The sequence below is a fragment of the Microcaecilia unicolor genome, chromosome 4 (genome assembly GCF_901765095.1).
Source record: "Microcaecilia unicolor chromosome 4, aMicUni1.1, whole genome shotgun sequence".
NCBI classification, from domain to species: Eukaryota; Metazoa; Chordata; class Amphibia; order Gymnophiona; family Siphonopidae; genus Microcaecilia; species Microcaecilia unicolor.
Window position 1 is genome coordinate 361,644,574 of NC_044034.1, and position 24,952 is coordinate 361,669,525.

Sequence of the window (24,952 nt, forward strand, 5' to 3'; positions counted from 1 at the left end):
TTCGCGCCCGCGCTTCTCCCCGTTCCGGGGTTCTCTGCGGAGTATTTGAATTTAGCGAGTTTCTTCCGAGCTGCCATTGCTTCTGGTGTTTAGATTTCTGCTTGGTGAGGTTTTTCGCCGCGTTTTCGGGGTGGTGGGGACTGCTTTTTATTCTGGCTCTTCAGAGCTCGTTCTTTAGGCAGCCATTCGGCAGCGCTGACGTCACTTCCTCCTTCAAGATGATACCTTTTTTATTGGACATAACTTAATACATTTCTTGATTAGCTTTCGAAGGTTCCTTTTATCTTGCTGCATCATAACACCTGGAATAGCTAATCAAGAAATATTAAGTTATGTCCAATAAAAAGGGTATCATCTTATTAAAACTTTGACAAACTTTCCAAGTAGAAGGAAATTCTTTGCATGGTGAGTTTTATGGGGAAACGTCCTTGCTGTGCTCTGTATCCATTGTTGATGGAGGGCCAGGAGATTCTCTAGATGCAGAATGTGTTTGGCTTCAATACCACATGTTGGGAGGACCATGGCTCAATGGGGCTGACGTGCAGTCTTTTATTGTACTTCCCTTAGCTCTCAATTGGGCAACCACTGAAGCTTGCACTGCAACCCTCATTGAAGTTTTGGGGAGTGAGGTAGAGGTTGAGCATGGAGTGGGGGGGGTGGGGTAGGGACAGAGCATGGGTGCATTAGGTTGCTGGGTTTTTTTTCTCTTTCAAAAAAAGTTGTAGTGCCCACCCATCCAACCTGTTGGCCCACCCAAAAATTGCCTTCTGGCTACGCCACTGCTTTGACAAACTTTTCAAGTAGAAGGAATGAGCGAGAATCTACTACTTCTTAACATTTCTATAGCACTACTATTGTAAACAACACTGTACACCAAACATGTAAGAAAGAGTCCCTGCTCGACAGAGCTTACAATCTAATCAAGACAAACAGGACAAAGAGTAGCAAGGTTCTGTGCAGAATCCCAAAGACTACTACTAATCATCATTTCTATAGCGCTACTAGACGTATGCAGCGCTGTACACTTGAACATGAAGAGACAGTCCCTGCTCGACAGAGCTTACAATCTAATCCAAGACAGACAAACAGGACAAATAAGGGATAAGGACAAATAATAACAAGAGTCCGTGCAGAACTCCAAAGAGCAGCAAGATTCCGGAATCCCAAAGACTACGACTTATTTCTATAGTGCTACTAGACGTACGCAGCGCTGTACACTGAACATGTAAGAGACAGTCCCTGCTCGACAGAGCTTACAATCTAATTAGGACAGACAAACAGGACAAATAAGGGCATTACTTAAGGTGGGAATGATAAAACAGATATAGGGTACTGTGAATAGGGGTTAGGAGTTAAAAACAGCCTCAGAAAGGTGGGCTTTTAGCCTAGATTTGAAAATGGCCAGAACTGGAGCTTGACGTACTGACTCAGGAAATCTATTCCAGGTGTATGATGCAGCAAGATAAAAGGAACAAAGACTGGAGCTTGCAGAGGAGAAGAAAGGTACAGATAAGAGAGATTTACCTGATGAACAGAGTTTCCAGGGAGGAGTGTAGGGAGAGATAAGAATGGAGAGGTACTGTGGAGCTGCAGAGTGAATGCACTTGTAAGTCAATAACAGAAGTTTTAACAGTATGCTTTGGGAAGGAAACAGAAATTTACAAAAGAAAAAAAAATCCTCTTCAAAGAAGAGTGGAGGAGTGGCCTAGTGGTTACGGTGGTGAACTTTGGTCCTGGGGAACTGAGGAACTGAGTTCGATTCCCACTTCAGGGACAGGCAGCTCCTTGTGACTCTGGGCAAGTCACTTAACCCTCCATTGCCCCATGTAAGCCGCATTGAGCCTGCAATGAGTGGAAAGCGCAGGGTACAAATGTAACAAAAATAAAATAGATACTATTGGAGATTCTACATGGAATGTTGCTACTATTGGACATTCTACATGGAATGTTGCTACTATTGGAGATTCTGCATGGAATGTTGCTATTCCACTAGCAACATTCCATGTAGAAGGCTGCGCAGGCTTCTGTTTCTGTGAGTCTGACGTCCTGCACGTATGTGCAGGACGTCAGACTCACAGAAGCAGAAGACTGCGCGGCCACATTGGTGATCTGCAAGGGCCGACTTCTACATGGAATGTTGCTAGTGGAATAGCAACATTCCATGTAGAATCTCAAATAGTAGCAACAGTGGAGGAGTGGCCTAGTGGTTAGGGTGGTGGACTTTGGTCCTGGGGAACTGAGTTTGATTCCCACTTCAGGCACAGGCAGCTCCTTGTGACTCTGGGCAAGTCACTTAATCCTCCATTGAGCCGTAAGCCGTATTGAGCCTGCCATGAGTGGGAAAGCGCAGGGTACAAATGTAACAAACAAACAAACAAAAAAAAGATCAGCAAATGAGGAAAAACAAGTGGCAAATACATAAGTACAGTGGAAAATGCAAAGTGTTGTGATAAGGAAGGCAAAGAGAGACTTTGAAAAAAAGACTGCATTCATCTCCCCTCCAGCCCTAGGTGCCCTCCCCACACATACCTGAAATCACCCTGGTTGACCTCCTATTGACCTTCAAGTGCACTCAATCTGCAGCCCCCCATTACCTCTCTACCCTCCTCTCCCCGTATGTTCCCACCCGTAACCTCCGCTCCCAGGACAAATCACTCCTAATCTGTACCCTTCTCCACCACCGCTAACTCCAGACTCCGCCCCTTCTGCCTCGCATCACCATTTGCCTGGAACAGCCTTCCCGAGCCCATACGCCATGCGTCCTCCCTGCCCATTTTCAAGTCCTTACTCAAAGCCCATCTCTTCTCCCTTGCTTTTGGCGCCTAACCACCTTCCCCATTCATGATACCTACACTGACTACATAGTTTGTAACCTTTAGATTGTAAGCTCTCTTGAGCATGGACTGTCCTTCCCCATGTTTAAACTTGTACAGCGCTGCGTAACCCTGGCAGCGCTATAGAAATGCTAAGTAGTAGTAGTAGTAGTGGCTTGCTTTGGGGTAGGAAAGATCCCCACTCCGTCCTGCCCGCTGCCGCTGATCCGTCTCATTGCCACTGCTTGTTTAAAATGGCTGTTGAGACTTCAAGCGGTGGCCTTGCAAGACTTCCACGGATATGGGTATTCTTATGAGATCTCTTTCTAATGTCTTTGTCGCTGAGAATGCATAGTTGGTTGTGAAGCCTCTCGACCAGGGATTTTCAACCCAGTCCTCGGCACATACCCACCAGCCCTGTTAGGTTTTCAGGATATCCACAATGAGTATGCATGAAATACATTCTCCTACAGTGGAGGAAATGCATGCAAATTTATGTTATGAATATTAATTGTGGATATCCTGCAAACTTGACTAGTTGGGTGTGTCCCGAGGACTGGGTTGAGAACCCCTGCTCTCAACACCTGATCTGAGGGAAGGGGTGAATCTTAAAAGTTACAAAATGATATAGAACAGCATAGATGATGGAAAAGACATTATGATACTCTGAGCCACAATCAAAATATGACAATGTGGAGGAGTGGCCTAGTGGTTAGGGTGGTGGACTTTGGTCCTGAGGAACTGAGTTCAATTCCCACTTCAGGCACAGGCAGCTCCTTGTGACTCTGGGCAAGTCACTTAACCCTCCATTGCCCCCATGTAAGTCGCATTGAGCCTGCCATGAGTGGGAAAGCGCAGGGTACAAATGTAACAAAAATAAAATAGATACTATTGGAGATTCTACATGGAATGTTGCTATTCCACTAACTACACCTATAGCAGAGATTTTGTTGCAAATGAGGGAAAAGTCTCAACTGCTGCGGCTATTTTCACACATAGGTGTTCATTGTATAGCTCGTAGAAAAAGTCATCACTGACTCAAAAACCCTCAATTTTTGTATTTTCTTTTTTTGTTTCAATTTTAATTACAACATATAAACGTCTTTTTAAGACTTAAAAAACTGTTAAACGTATCAAAAAGCATGGAACTAATTCACTTATCTTGTCCAGTATTGCCGAATGTTTTTTTTCAATGCTGTGCCAATTTGTTCTTGATGAGGCGCTAGATCCAATTTAAGCTGGGTAATGCACTGGTTCCTACGGTCCCGTTTCGAATGTCTTCATCAGGGAACCTGCTCACACCTAGAACACTGCGCCGTGACCACTTTATCATCAATCTGAATCTTCTATCTTCTGAAGAAATCGTATCTTCTGAAAAAATTCTCGGCACGGAGAACAAAAGTACTTTACAGCTGGTAAGCTGATGCAGAGAGCATTATGCAAATTAGTCCAACTTTACAGGCCCCCAAAGTCCACCACCCTAACCACTAGGCCACTCCTCCACTGTTGCTACTATTGGAGATTCTACATGGAATGTTGCTACTATTGGAGATTCTACACGGAATGTTGCTATTCCACTAGCAACATTCCATGTACAAGGCTGCGCAGGCTTCTGTTTCTGTGAGTCAGACATCGTGCAGGACGTCAGACTCACAGAAGCAGAAGCCTGCGCGGCCACATTGGTGATCTGCAAGGGCCGACTTCTACATGGAATGTTGCTAGTGGAATAGCAACATTCCATGTAGAATCTCCAATAGTAGCAACAGTGGAGGAGTGGCCTAGTGGTTAGGGTGGTGGACTTTGGGGGCCTGTAAAGTTGGACTAATTTGCATAATGCTCTCTGCATCAGCTTACCAGCTGTAAAGTACTTTTGTTCTTCGTGCTTGCCTTCTGAAGCTTTCTGTGTTCATTTGTCAGAAAGATGGTGAATGAGAAACAGTATTTTAGCTCACAATCTTGTAGCCCGATATTTAAAAGCATTTATCTGGGTAGCAGAACGTACCACTTGGATAAATGCCACTCACTGGGCCTAGTCACTGGTTTTTAACAGCATTATCCAAATGCTGCTGAAAACCATTACAGACTACCTAGTGCTATCTGGGGGGGGGGGGAAGGGGGCAGAGACAGAAAATATCTGGATAATGGTGATATTCAGTATCAGTATCTACACAACATTACAGCAAAAGACTGCTGTCTGGATTAGGGGCGTAGCCAGACCTCGCCAGGAGGGGGGGGCCAAAGCCCGAGGTGGGGGGGGGCTGTTTAGCCGCCCCCCCCCCCGAGCCACCACCACCACCTTGGACCCCCTTGCCGGCCTGCTGACGATCCCTTTGAACCCCCCCTCCCGCCACCAACTCTCCCTCGCCTTCGCCGCCGCCACCACCGCATCAGATACCTTTTTTGCTGGCAGGGGTCCCCAAACCCCACCAGCTGAAGAGAGTCTTCTTCAGCGCCGGAGTAGCGCCTTCGTTCAACGAAGTTCCTGGTGCGATCAGCTGTTTCGACGCCTTACATCCTGAACAGGGCTACATGCACGGTGCAGGATGTAAGGCGTCGAAACAGCTGATCGCACCAGGAACTTCGATGAACGAAGGCGCTACTCCGGCGCTGAAGAAGACTCTCTTCGGCTGGCGGGGTTCGGGGACCCCCGCCAGCAAAAAAGGTATCTGATGCGGTGGCGGGGCGGGTTCAAGGGGATCGTCGGCAGGGGGCCAGGGCCCCCTCAGGCCCCACGTAGCTACGCCACTGGTCTGGATAATGGCGGTGACTGGCAGAATACTTGGATGTTCCATGCCGAATATCTGGGTATGTCTTTTTAAATGCTGGCCCTTTCTTTTAGAAGAATAAAGATAACGCAAATTATTTCTGATCAATGCAGAAACCAAGACAAACCTTTTACACAAGTCGGCTTGTTTACGGTATTCACAGCTCCTAAGCCCAGCTGCCCCCAGTTATTGCTGCCAAACACATAGAGTTTACCATTTCCTGTTAGAAAACAAACAAAAAAAAAGATACAAACAGTAGTTAATTTACATGCTTTATACATAGAGAAAACCTTTTATTCAAGCCATTTCTCTGACCCTCCTTGGGAAGTCTTTATTTAACACATCAATATTCAGATCAGAAAACCAGATGTGTCAGAGGATTACTACAGTACATCCACAAAGATATTTCCCTTTCTCTTCTAATACTAATACAATGCTTATATCCTGCATGTACCTAAACTAGTTCGATGCGGTTAATAAATTACAAGAACCCAAGCGTACCCAGGGAATACACAACCAGAAGATTAGCACAATTGGTCTATAGCAATTTATCATTCATATTACAAAACTGTTCAGCAGCACTGTACAAGCAAATACTGAAAAAAAACAAACACAATGGGGCTCATTTTCAAAGCACTTAGACACACAAAGTACCATAGTTACTATGGTACTTTGTGTGTCTAAGTGCTTTGAAAATGAGCCCCAGTCTGGCTCGTTTTCGAAAGAAATCGCCGGCCATCTTCCGACACAAATTGGGAGATGGCCGGCGATCTCCTGATCCCGGCCAAATTGGCATAATCGAAAGCCGATTTTGGCCGGCGCCAACTGCTTTTCGTCACGGAGCCGGCCAACCTTCAAGGCAGGGTACAGAAGGCAGGACGGGGGCGTGGTTATGAGATGGCCGGCTTCACCCCATAATGGAAAAAAGATGGCTGGCTCAGACGAGCATTTCGCCAGCTGCACTTGGTCCATTTATTTTTAGGACCAAGTCACAAAAAAGTGCCCCAAGTGACCAGATGACCACTGGAGGGAATTGGAGATCACCTCCCCTTATTCCCCCAGTGGTCACCAACCCCCTCCCACCCAAAAAACATTAAAAAATAAATTTTTTGCCAGCCTGTATGCCAGCCTGAAATGTCATACCCAGCTCCCTGACAACAGTATGCAGGTCCCTGGAGCAGTATTTAGTGGGTGCAGTGCACTTCAGGCAGGTGGACCCAGGCCCACCCCCCCCCCCCCCCCCCCCCACCTGTTACACTTGTGGTGATATATGTTGAGCCCTCCAAAACCCACTGTACCCACATGTAGGTGCGCACGTCAGTGCGTCCCAGCGCTATGCAGGAGTAGAGCTGGAAAATAGGAAAAGCGGGGCTGATGTGAACAGGACCAGGAGAGGGGCCTTAGAGTCTTTAAAACATTTAGAATACGAGCACTTACCTGCTTATGCGTACACATAACTATGCAAGGGCTAGCAAGGTGCCTAAGCACTATTGTGCAAATAACTTCCATAGCATGTATTTGCAAGGAGGGCGTACACGTGTGGAACAAGTTACACGTAACCCTGCCACACTTAGGCGCCAGCACTTACATCAGCTCTGTGGTTGGTGTAACAGAAGGTTACGCTACAATTCTACCTACCATCATATTCCGTGTTTCGATTATTTTAATGTCCTTATCATATTCCCCATCTATTCTAAGATACGTGTGCAAGTCTACTACTACTACTTAACACTTCTAAAGCGCTACTAGGGTTACGCAGCGCTGTACAGTTTAACAAAGAAGGACAGTCCCTGCTCAAAGGAGCTTACAATCTAAAGGACAAAATGTGCAAGCAATCAAATTGGGGCAGTCTAGATATCCTGAATAGAGGTATAATGGCGGTTAGGTGCCGAAGGCGACATTGAAGAGGTGGGCTTTGAGCAAGGATTGAAGATGGGCAGGGAGGGGGCTCGGCGTATGGGCTCAGGGAGTTTATTCCAAGCATGGGGTGAGGCGAGGCAGAAAGGGCGGAGCAGGGTACTGAGAGGAGGGATTTGTCCTGTGACCGGAGGACAAGTCCAAGGAAAACGCCATTTACCAGTATCCTTGTTGCTCATCAGTAAAATAACATCCAATCCTGGGGCTGGTACAGTAAGTCTGAATTATAGCCAGGCAGTGAGATGGCTTTTTTTTTTTCTAATAATCTCCCTTCCTGTCAACACACACTTGATAAGAAGGGAGACAATGCAGCCAACAGCTGCATATTATTGGAGCACGTGCACAGTTTTCCAGACAGTGCACACTTTTTAACACAGCGGTACTCTGCATATTATTTGCTTACTACATTGCGGAGGTAAACATTTTGCATTAAGAAGCTGTGCACTGAATAAAAGCATAACACTAATGAAAGCTTTCTGCACCCCAGTTTGACGTGATCTTCTTCCGATACGATGAATCCTGTATGCTATCAGATTCAAAATACTCCATTCTTCTTCCTTTTAGTGGGCAGGCTACTAATTTATTCACTAAACACAATAAGTAGTGGTGGTGGGAGTAGGCACTAATATCGTATACAAAATACATCAACTCCCACCGCTTTATGTAAAAAAAAAAAGGGGAAGTTTTCAAAAGTCCACTAAATGTGGCTAAACATTTAACACTGAAAATTTAAGGGGGAGGGGGGAAGCCTCAAGGTGCTTAGGATCATTACGATCTTACGAGCATCCGTCGATCCTGGTGACCGATCACTCGGTCTTAAGAGGATCCGTTCCTCATCGCAGGCTGAAAAAATCCCCACTTAAAACGAGCTGGAGAAGCCATCATTCATCTACGCTTGCTTCCTTCCTAAGTGGACCCTGACGCAGCTAGAAGAGCGAAACGCTGGCCATCGTCGGCCGATGAAGAAGAGGCTGTGGCAATCACTACGATGACCGATCTATTAACAAGCTATTAACTTATCAAGAAAAATGTCAGGAAATATTTTTTCACGGAGAGAGTAGTGGATGCTTGGAATGCCCTCCCGCGGTAGGTGGTGGAACTGAAAACGGTAACAGAATTCAAACACGCGTGTGATAAACATAAAGGAATCCTGTTCAGAAGGAATGGATCCTAAGGAGCTTAGCCGAGATTGGGTGGCAGACCCGGTGGCAGGAGGCGGGGATAGTGCTGGGCAGACTTACACGGTCTGTGCCCTGAAAAGGACAGGTACAAATAAAGGTATACACAAAAAGTAGCACATATGAGTTTATCTTGTAGAGCAGACTGGATGGACCATGCAGGTCTTTTTCTGCCGTCATTTACTATTTATGATTAGATAACGCAGCAACAACCTACAGCGGGACATGGAACGTAACAATTGAGGATTAAGAGTTAAGACAAACCAGTAAAGTTCAGAGGACTTTACCTTTCCTATGCTCTAATTTTCTTCAGCTTCACATGGAGAACTTTGAGGTGGGTTTTTTTCAGTCTACGATGAGGAACGGATCCTCTTAAGACCGAGTGATCGGTCACCAGGATCGACGGATGCTTGTAAGATCGTAATGATCTTAAGCACCTTGAGGCTTTCCCCCCCCCCCCCTTAAATTTTCAATGTTAGATGTTTAGCCACCATTTAGTGGCCTTTTGAAAACTGCCCCTTTTTTACATAAAGCGGTGGGAGTTGATGTATTTTGTATATGGTACTAATTTATTCAACCATCGAGGTCAGCCTATGGTTTTCAGCCTCCTCCTCATTCATATTTTTGTGGAGAGAGATGAGGTATGCCTGTAATCACTCATCAAGAGCAAAAGAACAGAACCATCAGTAGAGGTGTCAGAACCTCTCTCGACTCCCTTGGCAATCTGGAAGGAAATTCCATCTGGATCTACTGCTTTATCTACTCATCTGACTTGCTCAATGATCAGATACGTATTTGAACATATTCTGCTATATTTATATTACCACAATGCAATATGTTTCTGCACGTTCAGCTTTAATACCAACCTGTTATCAGAGCTGTGTGTTCATCGCCACATGACATACAGACAGGTTTGTCATTTTTCAACCAGAATTTGCTCGGGATATTTTCTGCAAACTTGCTTTTTCCAAACGTGAACACAGCACCTGAATCTTTAGATAAAAGATTTAAATGGTTCATAATTAGCACATTAGGACAGTATCAGCAACAATAACCAGTTTGCTTTAATTCATTCTAGACTTAAAGGGCAATTCTATAACCTATCCCCACCCCCACTTTATTTCTCCCTTCCCAGCACACACCACAGCTCTCTTGCTCCCCCCCCCCCCCCCCAGCTCTCTTTCTTCTGGAGCAAAAACTGATCATGCTCCGTTACATATGGGGAAGTAGAAGACGGCAACACTACTCAGCTGCTGGCTACCACATGCCCTGCATCTCCTCCCCCTGACATTACTGAACTGCACTGTGGAAAGAATCACATCACCCCCACCCCCGCTTCCAGGCCCAATGCCAAAAACTCACCTTGCCGGGGAAAATATAAACCTGCTGCTCTGCCCCACTGGAACTGTTCAGGCCCCCATCCGACTCCTGCCTCTGCTTGCTTTTTCTTTGCAACTTTTTTTTCTTTAATTCAGCTTTATTACCTTACCAAACAACCAGTCAAATAAAGCCCCTGCCAGTATACCTCACTTAGAAAGAGCCCAAGCAAGAGCATTGCTTCTGGGGTTTGGGCCACAGTCCTTACCCCTATGGGCTCAGCCAGGTAAGGACTGTGGCCCAAACCCCAGAAGCAATGCTGGCTAAAGGGTGCACGCTGTGGACTTCCCCAGGGAGGCAGGACTTGCAGAAAAAAACCCTGCTGTACCAGTCCAACCCACACCATCTGCTGGAGGTAGAGAAATACTGAAAAGAATTACAGGACCCCGAGTGTATTCAGTTTCTCTTATCTCCACCTGCTGGTAGGAGGAAACAACTACTACTACTACTACTAATCATTTCTATAGCGCTACTAGACGTACGCAGCACTGCACACTTGAACATGAAGAGACAGTCCCTGCTCGACAGAGCTTACAATCTAATTTTGACAGACAAACAGGACAAACAAGAGATAAGGAAATATTAAAATGAGGATGATAAAATATGGGTACTGAACAAGTGAATAAAGGTTAGGAGTTAAAAGCAGCATCAAAAAGGTGGGCTTTTAGCTTAGATTTGAAGACGGCCAGAGATGGAACTTGACGTACTGGCTCAGGAAGTCTATTCCAGGCATAAGGTGCAGCAAGATAAAAGGAACGGAGTCTGGAGTTAGCAGTGGAGGAGAAGGGTGCAGATAAGAGAGATTTACCCAGTGAACGGAGTTCCTGGGGAGGAATGTAAGGAGAGATGAGAGTGGAGAGGTACTGAGGAGCTGCAGAGTGAATGCACTTATAGGTCAATAAGAGGAGTTTGAACTGTATGCGGAAACTGATAGGAAGCCAGTGAAGTGACTTGAGGAGAGGGCTAATATGAGCATATCGACCCTGGCGGAATATTAGTCGTGCAGCAGAATTTTGAACAGATTGAAGAGGAGAGAGATGGCTAAGTAGGAGACCTGTGAGAAACAAGTTGCAATAGTCTAAGCGAGAGGTGTTAAGAGTGTGGATTGGTCTGGACTGGTCTAGCAGGATGGAAAGGAAAGAGCCTTTTTATACTATCACCATGAAACTATCTGGCACGGAGCCAACATCATCATTGCTTTTCTGCATTTCCATGCACTACATAATATCAGACTGAAGCTATTTATTCTTTTAATGATGCACCATAATGATGCATTCAATTATATATTATTTACAATGTGTAATTCAATTGTATGTTTATGTACATCTCTTTATGCATAATATTGCATCATTATGAAAGTGAATCATTGAGAGAATCAGATATAGCATATTTCTGTGTGTATATATATATATATATACACACACACACACATATATATATACATATATACATACACACACATACAATTTTTGGTTTTTATTGTGGTTCCTTTTCTGTTTTATTTTTTTCATACATATGTTTGTATTTATATGTACCAGTAAGTTGATTATGTTTGCATTTTCAATCTAATTTTGAATGTTTATTATATTGTGTCCTATGTAGACCCCCGACGCAGGTGCGGAGGCACCGAAACACGGCCCGTGTTGGGTCTTCCTTCAATCAAATTTGGATTATGAAAGGTTTTAACATAAGCACTGTTTCCCTTGTGTTTTTAAAGGCCCTTTGTGCCGTTTTTTTTGCTTGGACAATACAGCTCTCTAACATGGTAACCTTTTATGAGGGACGAAAGCACGATAAATCTGGCATACATAAGTTTCCCATAAACCAACAGAGGTAAGATCACTAAGCTGGGAATGTGTCTCTCTCTCTGTATGTATATAGAACAGACTTCAAGCTTCACTTGCTGATTCTCTTAACTATGAGAACCAGTTCCACACAGCAAATCCCGGATCGGAGCCCCAGAATAACCAGCCCCTCTTCATTAGGAAGGACATAGAATCCAGTGGTTAGAACAAGGAGCCTGTAACCAGGAGACCTGGGTTTGAATCTCACTCTGCCACTTTTTATTTTTGTTACATTTGTACCCTGCGCTTTCCCACTCATGGCAGGCTGAATGCGGCTTACATGGGGGCAATGAAGGGTTAAGTGACTTGCCCAGAGTCACAAGGAGCTGCCTGTGCCTGAAGTGGGAATCGAACTCAGTTCCTCAGGACCAAAGTCCACCACCCTAACCACTAGGCCACTCCTCCACTGTTGCTACTATTTGAGATTCTACATGGAATGTTGCTATTCCACTAGCAACATTCCATGTAGATTCTCCAATAGTAGCAACATTCCATGTAGAATATCCAATAGTATCTATTTTATTTTTGTTACATTTGTACCCCGCGCTTTCCCACTCATGGCAGGCTGAATGCAGCTTACATGGGGGCAATGAAGGGTTAAGTGACTTGCCCAGAGTCACAAGGAGCTGCCTGTGCCTGAAGTGGGAATCGAACTCAGTTCCTCAGGACCAAAGTCCACCACCCTAACCACTAGGCCACTCCTCCACTGTTGCTACTATTTGAGATTCTACATGGAATGTTGCTATTCCACTAGCAACATTCCATGTAGAAGTCGGCCCTTGCAGATCACCAATGTGGCCGCGCAGGCTTCTGCTTCTGTGAGTCTGACGTCCTGCACATACGTGCAGGACGTCAGACTCACAGAAACAGAAGCCTGTGCAGCCTTCTAGTACTCTATCTTTTAAAAAAAGGATTATTTTAAATTATATTTTTTAACTGTCACTTACGGTATTGATTTTTGTTGTTGTTGCTTTTACAGAAGGGAATTTAATATGAACCTCTGTTGGCTGTTCAACTTTTTTCCCCACAGTTCGAAAGGAGAGAAAAACTAATAATACTGTTTGAAGTCACAGAACTTCAGAAGTACTATTTCCCTCCCCACTCTCCTACTCACCCCATGAGTTTGTTACATAAACCCACTCACTAATTAGGGGGCTGGACTGGACAGAATTGCTTGGAACTGGATGGAAGAGAAACAAGGAAATAAATTCATATGGTGTTGCAGTGATTGATTCCTGGCCAAACTGATTATCACACTTCTCTTTTACATGGGCCTTCCTACAGCTTCTACTACTACTTATCACTTCTATAGCGCTACAAGGCATACACAGCGCTGTGCACCATACATGAAAAGACAGTCCCTGCTCAAAGAGCTCACAATCTAAATATGGAATGTTGAGTAGCAACATTCCATGTAGAATCTCAATAGCAACATTCCAGAATCTCAAATAGTAACAACATTCCATGTTCCACTACACTAACCACTAGGCTACTCCTCCACTAGCAACATTCCATATAGGACCCTGCCCTTACAGATCAGCAATGCAGCTGCGCAGGCTCCTGTTTCTGTGAGTCTGATGTCCTGCACATGTCAGACTCACAGAAACAGAAGCCTGCACAGCCGCATTGCTGATCTGCAAGGGCAGGGTTCTACATTACTACTACTACTACTTATCACTTCTATAGCGCTACAAGGCATACGCAGCGCTGTACACCACACACAAAAAGACAGTCCCTGCTCAAAGAGCTTACAATCTAAACAAGACAGGTAAACAGACAGAACAATTAAGAGGGAAGGGAATAAAGAGGTGGGGATAAAACGACAGGGTTAGGAGTCAAAAGCAGTGGCAAAGAGGTGGGCTTTTAGTCTGGACTTGAATGTGCAGGACGTCAGACTCACAGAAACAGAAGCTTGCGCGGCCGCGTTGCTGATCTGCAAGGGAAGGCTCCTACCTGGAATGTTGTCTGTCTCCTTCTCCTCTACTGCTAATTCCACACTCCGTTCCTTTTATCTCGCTGCACCTCACGCCTGGAATAGACTTCCCGAGCTTGTACGTCTAGCCCCGTCCTTGGCTGTTTCCAAATCCAGGCTAAAAGCCCACCTCTTTAACGCTGCTTTTGACTCCTAACCACTACTCACTTGCCCTGTACCCTTTTATCCCCCACCTCTTTAATTCCCTTACCTCTTAGTTGCAGTGGTGTTGCTAGGGGCGCTGACACCCGGGGTGGATCGCCGATGTGCCACGCTCCCCGGGTGCAGCGTCCCCCCCCCCCCGGCGAAAGGACACCCCCCCACCCTGGCGAAAGAACCCCCTCCCCCCGGGTGCATGCCCCCCCCCCTTGTTACGCCACTGCTTAGTTGTTCTGTTTGCCTGTCCTATTTAGATTGTGAGCTCTTTGAGCAGGGACTGTCTTTTCATGTATGGTGTACAGCGCTGCGTATGCCTTGTAGCACTATAGAAGTGATAAGTAGTAGTAGTAGACTTGCCCAAGTTCTTAAGAAGTAGCAATAGGATTTGAACTGGGCCTTCCCTGGTTGTCAAACCAGTGCTCTAACCACCAGGCTACTCCACTACTTTTAAATTTTAACGTATGGCTACTACCATTTTATTTATCTTTTAATTGCTTTTATTACAATGTTTTAGGATGGTGTGCTCTGATTTATGTCAAGCAGAACAGAAATGGGAATAAACAAACACTTAGGTCAACATTGAAGTAAACTTCGGGGGGGGGGGGGGGGTCTTTATTAGTAACAAGCTGTTAGACCTTTGAAGTACTTCTTCAAAAGGGAAGCACACTAGACTACACACACCTTTTAGATAAACAGATTTTTAATACAAAGGCTTATATAAGATACATTGCTCCATACACCAACAGGTAAGCAAGGAAACCAGACTAGAGGCAGGGAATCGTGAATGGTTAAAATCTCACAGAAAAAAAAAGGCTAGTTAATTATACTTGGGAGGACAACTGAGGAATAGGTAGGACTGTGACTTTGGTAGGTCTCTGTTCTTTTCAATAGACAGCAGAGCTCAAGATGGATGGGAAAACATTGTGTTACCAAAGCTATCACTACTATATCCTGCCTCTGTCCAAAGATATTGTGTTCAATTGAGTATTGAGTATTGTGTTCAATTCTGGTCGCCGCATCTCAAGAAAGATATAGTAGAATTGGAAAAGGTGCAGCGAAGGGCGACTAAAATGATAGCGGGGATGGGACGACTTCCCTATGAAGAAAGACTAAGGAGGCTAGGGCTATACAGCTTGGAGAAGAGACGGCTGAGGGGAGACATGATAGAGGTATATAAAATAATGAGTGGAGTGGAACAGGTGGATGTGAAGCGTCTGTTCACGCTTTCCAAAAATACTAGGACTAGGGGGCATGCGATGAAACTACAGTGTAGTAAATTTAAAACAAATCGGAGAAAGTTTTTCTTCACCCAACGTGTAATTAAACTCTGGAATTCGTTGCCGGAGAAAGTGGTGAAGGCGGTTAGCTTAGCAGAGTTTAAAAAGGGGTTGGACGGTTTCCTAAAGGACAAGTCCATAAACCGCTACTAAACGGACTTGGAAAAATCCAAAATTCCGGGAATAACATGTATAGAATGTTTGTACGTTTGGGAAGCTCACCAGGTGCCCTTGGCCTGGATTGGCCGCTGTCGTGGACAGGATGCTGGGCTCGATGGACCCTTGGTCTTTTCCCAGTGTGGCATTACTTATGTACTTATGTATTGTGATCCACTATGAAGAACCAGTTTCAATGTGAAAAATGCCCGAAGTTCAGCTTTCCCAGAATGATAGAACAGGAGATGGTGAGGCTGAAAAGCATCTATAATGATGAGAACTCTTATCAAAGTAATAATTCTTGAGTCCAAGATCTCCAGCAGAGAGGAAGATGAAACTAGACTGGGAAATGAAACATGGACACAAATCATTAAAGCCAGCAAAATCGTCACCTCAACGCTACCTTCAATCGAACTGAGGAATTGGTATCCTGACCTGGAGGCAGACGAGAAGAAACTATCTCAGGATGAGAAAGACCTGGGAATTGTAACCCGTTCTCAAAGATGTAGGATCAACAACCACTTTGCCTAGAAAGCAAAGGGTTGACATCCTTCCAAGATGTATGGAAGCATCCATCTGCTGACTAGAAATGATGTTCTGGGAGGTGTGCCATCTTCCCGGTGCCAAGATTAGAGAGAGACTGATTAAACTCATCACTTCTGACTATTGCCCAATGATGCTCATCCATGTTGGCATGCATCATACTGCTAGGGATCCCACTGAATATATTACATCCAACTTCACAGCTGCAAAACAGACGGATGCGCAGGTGGTGGTACTGCCCACACTACTTGCTATTTCTATTCACGCCTACCAAGGAGCTGGAGGCAGTGAACACCCTAAGACAGTGTTTGTACAACAAAGACTTAGTACCCAATCCCTGAGCACAACAGTAGTAATAGTATCAAAGAATAAACATAGACAACACAAACATCAACTCTTGTATGTTTCCATTTAGGAAATATTTACATAAAAAAAAGAACTTACCTCCCACATCAAACAATTCTAAAATCATATTTTAAGTTCTGAAAGAATATACAAAAATATTGTCTTCTCAATCAATTCTCATTCGGCTAAATCATACAGTCTCAAATCAGTAGCTGATTGTTCCATAGCGGCTGACATCACAGCCTGACCGAGCTGCATGGAAACAGCAGCAGAAACCAAACTGTGATGTCAGTGGCCGTCGAGGGAGACAAAGCTTGGACCATTACTGAGAATCTAGTTAGGACAGACAAACAGGACAAACAAGAGATAAGGGAATATTAAAGTGAGGATGATAAAATAAGGGTTCTGAACAAGTGAATAAGGGTTAGGAGTTAAAAGCAGCATCAAAAAGGTGGGCTTTTAGCCTAGATTTGAAGATGGCCAGAGATGGAGCTTGACGGACCTGCTCAGGAAGTCTATTCCAGGAATATGGTGCAGCAAGATAAAAGGAAAAGAGTCTGGAGTTAGCAGTGGAGGAGAAGGGTGCAGAAAAGAGTTATGCTACTCTTTGGGATTCTGCCAGGTACTTGTGACCTGATAGAACTGAAAAATACTGATAGAACTGAAAAACGAGCTTTTAGCTTAGATTTGAAGACGGCCAGAGATGGAGCTTGATGTACCGGCTCAGGAAGTTTATTCCAGGCATATGGTACAGAAAGATAAAAGGAACGGAGTCTGGACTTAAAGGTGGAGGAGAAGGGTGCAGATAAGAGAGATTTACCCAGTGAATGGAGTTCCCGGGGAGGAATGTAGGGAGAGATGAGAGTGGAGAGGTAGTGAGGAGCTGCAGAGTGAATGCACTATAGGTCAATAAAAGGAATTTGAACTGTATGCGGAAATGGATAGGAAGCCAGTGAAGTGACTTGAGGAGAGCGCTAACATGAGCATAACGACACTGGCGGAATATTAGTCGTGCAGCAGAATTTTAAACAGATTGAAGAGGAGAGAGATGGCTAAGTGGGAGACCTGTGAGAAGCAAGTTGCAATAGTCTAAGCGAGAGGTGATAAGAGTGTGGATAAGGATTCTTTACCCTGCACCAAATCACACGCAGGGTTATAAAAAAGGGTACGAGGATAGTTAAGAGGTACTGAGGAGGGCGGGGTACATAGGCAACTACTAAAGTACAAAGGTTCTCCCAAACAGACCTCCGCATCTGTCACCGAGAAATGTGAAGTATCTCTAAACCAGTCTGTAATATGTCGCATCTCGCAAACCACCTTTGGTTTTGAGGAGAAACAGCGTGCAGAGTGGCAATCGTGCCCGCTTACCACTCCACAAATATTTAGCAAGCTTTCTATTGAAAAGCCGACCATGATAAGAATTAAAGTGAATAGGTAACATCTGTAGCATATATAGCCACTTTGGCAAAAAGCATCATATTGTAAATAGCTATATGGCCTGTTAGTGAAATAGGGAAATGTTGCCTGGATTGAAATTTTTGAATACTGAACCTAAGAAGGGGTTGTACATTTAAAATAAAAAGATGGGTAAGATCTTGAGGAATCCACAGACCCAAATAATGTAACGAGCATGCTGCCCAAGGGGGAAAACTCTTTCCCAAGCATGCCAAACATCCTCCTACAGTGGGAAAACTTATGAAGATTAAGCGAAAGACATATAGAAACATGACGGCAGATAAAGGGCATATGGCCCATCCAGTCTGCCCATCCTCTGTAACTCCTTTTCTTAAGTGATCCCACATGCTTATCCTATGCTTTTTAAATTCTGACACAGTCTTCGACTCCACTACCTCCACCGGGAGGCCATTCCATGCCTCCACCACCTTTTCTGTGAAATAATACTTTCTTAGATTACTCCTAAGCCTATTCCCTCTTAACTTCATCATATCCCCCCCTCTCGTTCCAGCGCTGTCCGTCAGTTGAAAAAGGCTCACTTCCTGTACATAAATACCCTTGAGATAGTTAAACATCTCTATCATGTCTCCTCTCTCTCGAGAAAAAAAAACGAACTTGTCTACTGCGCTGAACACAAGAGAAAGCAAGGTCTACAGGGCCGACAGTTAAGAGCATGTCATCTGCATAAGCAAGTATCTTCAGAAAAGAGGAGCCAAGCTGAAGCCCTGCAATATCAGGATCTTGTTGTATCATCTGCAAGAGGGGTTCCAAATAGAGACCAAAGGAGACAAGGGACAACCCTGTCGAGTACCACGCTGTATCGGAAAAGGCTCCATGCGGATACCATTAACCAAAATCACAGCCCACAGAGTGGTGTACAAACTGACTAAAGCTTGATAAAACCAAACTGAAATGCCCAAGCAGCAAACAGTATGAAACAAATTAAGACCAACAAACCGGATCAAAAGCCTTCTTGGCATCCAATCCAACCACTACTTTCGGCACCTGGTCCCGTTGCACTTTCGACATCGCTAATAGTACTTTGCAAACAATCACACAGAATGTCTACCCTTAATAAAACCAACCTGATGGTCTCCAATCAACAACGATAAGAGCACAAGACAGTTCACCATGACTCAAGCCAAAATCTTTAGATCTCTGTCCGAGACTGGCCAATAAGAATTACATCTCATAATCGGTTTACCGGGCTTAGGAATGAGTGAGATAAGCGAATCATTCGTATACAATGGAAATGAACCCTGATCTATACCTGCCTAGTAATAAGCAAGCAAGGGCCTAGTCAAGTAGGTTCATAATAGTTTGGAAAACCCTGAAGAAAGCCATCGAGTCCTGGAGCCATTTGACTCTTCAATTGTTTAGTATCCTGTTGTATTTCTTTTATTTGTAAATGTGCAGCCAAATGATCTCAATCAACCGGAGATAAAGTTGGCAATCCTGAATCTTCCAAATAGCCAATAGTTGTGGACCAATAGCTCCAGCAGGGGCTAAATATAATGCTAGAAAATAATTATACAATTAAGACGCTATCTCCTGTGGCTTAGTCACTATCCTTCCTGTAGAAGTAGACAAGCTGCTGACATAACGGAAACCATGACAATGTTTGACCACTTGTGTTAGACACCCAGGCCGATTCCCATAGCGATAACAATGAAATTTCTGATAGAAAAGCATATTTCACGTCCTCTCATGGATAAGCACATTGAGTGCCGACCGAGTAGCCAAAAAAGCTTCCTCAGAGTCCCTGGTAGGATTATGAATTAATGCCTTTTTCAATAAAGCAAGATTCTTTTCAAGCTGGACAATGCCCTGAGCTATGCGTTTTGTGCGAGTCGCCACATAAGCAATTATATCCCGACGGAGGACTGCTTTTGCTGTTTCCCAAAATAATAATGAGTTATCCAAAAGTTGGCCATTAAACCAGAGAAAGTCCTGCCATTTTTGTGAAAAATAAATCTGAAAATCTCTCATGAAATAAGTAGATAGGGAATCACCATCCAATAGGAGCTCAACCCATCTCCCCCATAGCCAGCTGCACCCAAATGCGAGCGTTTTGGGTTTGTTTGTTTTTTAAAGCGTCCTCCTGGAGCTCCAGGTAAGGCAAGGAGTTCCTGAAAAGCTAAATGTAACCTGACCTCTGCTACACTTGTAGCCAGAAGAGTATGAGGAAATGGTTTGACTGACTGACCACTCCTATCGACAAGCTTTTATAAAATGCAGAAGTGGAAACAAGCCAACTAAAACACAGAAACCAGAGAGAAACTTATGTCAGCCTCACAAACAATACATATCAGCCCATGGTTACCATTTCAGCATCAGCCAATATAGACTTCACGTTGTCTTTTGAATTTCACGTTAATACTTTCATTCATAAAACCTTTCATTATGCGCAACCTTAGTCGGGTACGCAAATATTTTGACCAAGATCATTTTCAACTCATTGTACAATCTCTAATTTGAGTACGTTAGATTATTGTATCATCATTTACTTAGGACTTTCCATGTACTAACTAGGCTGCAATCTATTCAAAATACTGTGCTTTATTTGATACTAGTAAAAAAAAGGCCCGTTTCTGAAGGCAAGGAAACAGGCCCTAGGCAGGCAATTCCTCCCCCCCCCCCGTGCCAAGGGCCCCTCGTCCCCCCTTTGGCGAACCTGTCGCCCCCCCCCCCTCCCCGTTGTGTACTACCTGTGCTGACGGGGGACCCAAACCCCCATCAGCCGAAGTGTTGTTGTGCCCTTCGCGTTCCTTCCTCATCTTCTCTGGAAGTTCCTCTGGCGTGCGTCTGGCGTTAATTAACATTAACAATGTTAATTAGGGGTTGGATGCTTGTACTTCCTGGAAATGTATATATTACATCTTTGCTTCACTATCAATTAAAATGTGGAGGAGTGGCCTAGTGGTTAGGGTGGTGGACTTTGGTCCTGGGAAACTGAGGAACGGAGTTCGATTCCCACTTCAGGCACAGGCAGCTCCTTGTGACTCTGGGCAAGTCACTTAACCCTCCATTGCCCCATGTAAGCCGCATTGAGCCTGCCATGAGTGGGAAAGCTCGGGGTACAAATGTAACAAAAATAAAATAGATACTATTGGAGATTCTATATGGAATGTTGCTATTCCACTTCTGTTTCTGTGAGTCTGACGTCCTGCACATACGTGCAGGACGTCAGACTCGCAGAAGCCTGCGCGGCCACATTGGTGATCTGCAAGGGCCGACTTCTACATGGAATGTTGCTAGTGGAATAGCAACATTCCATGTAGAATCTCAAACAGTAGCAACAGTGGAGGAGTGGCCTAGTGGTTAGGGTGGTGGACTTTGGTCCTGAGGAACTGAGTTCGATTCCCACTTCAGGCACAGGCAGCTCCTTGTGACTCTGGGCAAGTCACTTAACCCTCCATTGCCCCATGTGAGCCGCATTGAGCCTGCCATGAGTGGGAAAGCGCAGGGTACAAATGTAACAAAAAATAAAATAAAATAAAAAAATAAAATATTGTGTTGACATTGTAAGTAGTATACCATGACATACTTTGTATTGTTATTTGAATATTTTTACTGCTGTAATTGCCTATTGCTCATGTTTGATCTATTCTTACTGTACACCGCCTTCAGTGAATTCCATCAAAAAGGCGGTAAATAAAGCTAATAAATGTGATCCACTTTGAGCCGCAAGGTATACGGTGGGATATAAAGCTATATGGTTATTATTATTATTGTCTATTTTGTTTGCACACACCTTCATGTTATTTTATTGTAACCTGCTTTGTGCTTAGCTGTAAAACGAGGAATTCAGGGCCTACTAACTAAATAACACAGTAAAAACCAGAACAAATTCCAGCATTATATTTGACTTTTTTTCTGGTCTAATAAATATCTACCTTGCCTCTCAGAGTTAAGAAACAACTGTAGCAGAGGTCGTAAATACTTAAGTGCAAATGGAGTCTGTACATCTCCATAGTGGTGTGGAACAGCAAGGAGATGGGTATGAAAAAACTTGGTTTACATAGTAACATAGTAGATGACGGCAGAAAAAGACCTGCACGGTCCATTCAGTCTGCCCAACAAGTAGATGACGGCAGAAAAAGACCTGCACGGTCCATTCAGGCTGCCCAACAAGTAGATGAGGGCAGAAAAAGACCTGCACGGTCCATTCAGTCTGCCCAACATAGTAACATAGTAGATGACGGCAGATAAAGACCTGCATGGTCCATCCAGTCTGCCCATGACAAACTCATATGTGTATACCTTACCTTGAATTTGTACCTGTCCTTTTCAGGGCACAGACCATATAAGTCTGCCCAGCAGTATTTCCCGCCTCCCAACCACCAGTCCCGCCTCCCATCACCGGCTCTGGTACAGACCGTATAAGTCTGCCCTCCCCTATCCTCGCCTCCCAACCACCACCCCCTCTTCCCCCCAACTGCTCCGCCACCCAATTTCAGCTAAGCTTCTGAGGATCCATTCCTTCTGCAACAAGTAGATGAGGGCAGAAAAAGACCTGCACGGTCCATTCAGTCTGCCCAACATAGTAACATAGTAGATGACGGCAGATAAAGACCTGCATGGTCCATCCAGTCTGCCCATGACAAACTCATATGTGTATACCTTATCTTGAATTTGTACCTGTCCTTTTCAGGGCACAGACCATATAAGTCTGCCCAGCAGTATTTCCCGCCTCCCAACCACCAGTCCCGCCTCCCATCACCGGCTCTGGTACAGACCGTATAAGTCTGCCCTCCCCTATCCTCGCCTCCCAACCACCACCCCCTCTTCCCCCCAACTGCTCCGCCACCCAATTTCAGCTAAGCTTCTGAGGATCCATTCCTTCTGCAACAAGTAGATGAGGGCAGAAAAAGACCTGCACGGTCCATTCAGTCTGCCCAACAAGTAGATGAGGGCAGAAAAAGACCTGCACGGTCCATTCAGTCTGCCCAACAAGTAGATGACGGCAGAAAAAGACCCGCATGGTCCATCCAATCTGCCCATGACAAACTCATATGTGTATACCTTATCTTGAATTTGTACCTGTCCTTTTCAGGGCACAGACCATATAAGTCTGCCCAGCAGTATTTCCCGCCTCCCAACCACCAGTCCCGCCTCCCATCACCGGCTCTGGTACAGACCGTATAAGTCTGCCCTCCCCTATCCTCGCCTCCCAACCACCACCCCCTCTTCCCCCCAACTGCTCCGCCACCCAATTTCAGCTAAGCTTCTGAGGATCCATTCCTTCTGCAACAAGTAGATGAGGGCAGAAAAAGACCTGCACGGTCCATTCAGTCTGCCCAACAAGTAGATGAGGGCAGAAAAAGACCTGCACGGTCCATTCAGTCTGCCCAACAAGTAGATGACGGCAGAAAAAGACCCGCATGGTCCATCCAGTCTGCCCATGACAAACTCATATGTGTATACCTTACCTTGAATTTGTACCTGTCCTTTTCAGGGCACAGACCATATAAGTCTGCCCAGCAGTATTTCCCGCCTCCCAACCACCAGTCCCCGCCTCCCATCACCGGCTCTGGTACAGACCGTATAAGTCTGCCCTCCCCTATCCTCGCCTCCCAACCACCACCCCCTCTTCCCCCCAACTGCTCCGCCACCCAATTTCAGCTAAGCTTCTGAGGATCCATTCCTTCTGCAACAAGTAGATGAGGGCAGAAAAAGACCTGCACGGTCCATTCAGTCTGCCCAACAAGTAGATGAGGGCAGAAAAAGACCTGCACGGTCCATTCAGTCTGCCCAACAAGTAGATGACGGCAGAAAAAGACCCGCATGGTCCATCCAGTCTGCCCATGACAAACTCATATGTGTATACCTTACCTTGAATTTGTACCTGTCCTTTTCAGGGCACAGACCATATAAGTCTGCCCAGCAGTATTTCCCGCCTCCCAACCACCAGTCCCCGCCTCCCATCACCGGCTCTGGTACAGACCGTATAAGTCTGCCCTCCCCTATCCTCGCCTCCCAACCACCACCCCCTCTTCCCCCCAACTGAAGTTCTACTAGCACAGAAAGGGAAGCCAGACATTAGATTCAGAATGCTTAGTGGGCTGAGAACCAGGGAAGCTAAGGTTCAAATGAAACTTCCTCGCTAGTGATCTTGGGCAAGCCATTTAACCTTCCATTACCTCAGGTACAACCTTACTGTGAACACTCTCAGCACAAGGAAATACCTACTGTAGCTGAACGTAAAGTGACTTCAATTACTGAAAATGGGATTTAGCTTTAGCCTAAATACCAACCTCTCCAATTGAAAGAACAGGATGTAGCACTATGAGAACTTTATCAGGCGGTTGAATCTGCGCCTATTGAACTTCCCCAAAATACCTGGGTCATTACCAATTCATTTATTTAAACTACTACTACTACTATTTAGCATTTCTATAGCGCTACAAGGCGTACGCAGCGCTGCACAAACATAGAAGAAAGACAGTCCCTGCTCAAAGAGCTATGTAATAAAAGTGAGCCAAGTATAGGACAATCAAGTCATTGTGACATCACTGATGAGGTTGGCTCTTATTGGTGGCCTGAGGCATTATGACATCACAATATTAGCTCTGGTTACAAGAGACTACTACTACTACTACTTATCACTTCTATAGCGCTACAAGGCATACGCAGCGCTGCACAAACATAGAAGAAAGACAGTCCCTGCTCAAAGAGCTTACAATCTAATAGACAAAAAATAAAGTAAGCAAATCAAATCAATTAATGTGAACGGGAAGGAAGAGAGGAGGGTAGGTGGAGGCGAGTGGTTACGAGTCAAAAGCAATGTTAAAGAGGTGGGCTTTCAGTCTAGATTTAAAGGTGGCCAAGGATGGGGCAAGACGTAGGGGCTCAGGAAGTTTATTCCAGGCGTAGGGTGCAGCGAGACAGAAGGTGCGAAGTCTGGAGTTGGCAGAAGTGGAGAAGGGAACAGATAAGAAGGATTTATCCATGGAGCGGAGTGCACGGGAAGGGGTGTAGGGAAGGACGAGTGTGGAGAGATACTGGGGAGCAGCAGAGTGAATACATTTATAGGTTAGTAGAAGAAGTTTGAACAGGATGCGAAAACGGATAGGGAGCCAGTGAAGGGTCTTGAGGAGAGGGGTAGTATGAGTAAAGCGACCCTGGCGGAAGACGAGACGGGCAGCAGA

At 45.0% G+C, this 24,952-nt stretch overlaps 1 protein-coding gene across 1 annotated transcript in view; it reads right to left on the minus strand.

The window, feature by feature from the left end:
* Positions 1-24,952, minus strand: part of RPGR (retinitis pigmentosa GTPase regulator) — a 191,291-nt gene that overhangs the window by 155,844 nt on the left and 10,495 nt on the right. Inside the window, exons 2-3 of the mRNA XM_030202330.1 lie at positions 9,540-9,665; positions 5,706-5,798 (exon numbers count right to left, since the gene is read on the minus strand). Coding sequence (XP_030058190.1) covers positions 5,706-5,798; positions 9,540-9,665 — 219 coding nt within the window. The remainder of the gene's footprint in view (positions 1-5,705; positions 5,799-9,539; positions 9,666-24,952) is intronic.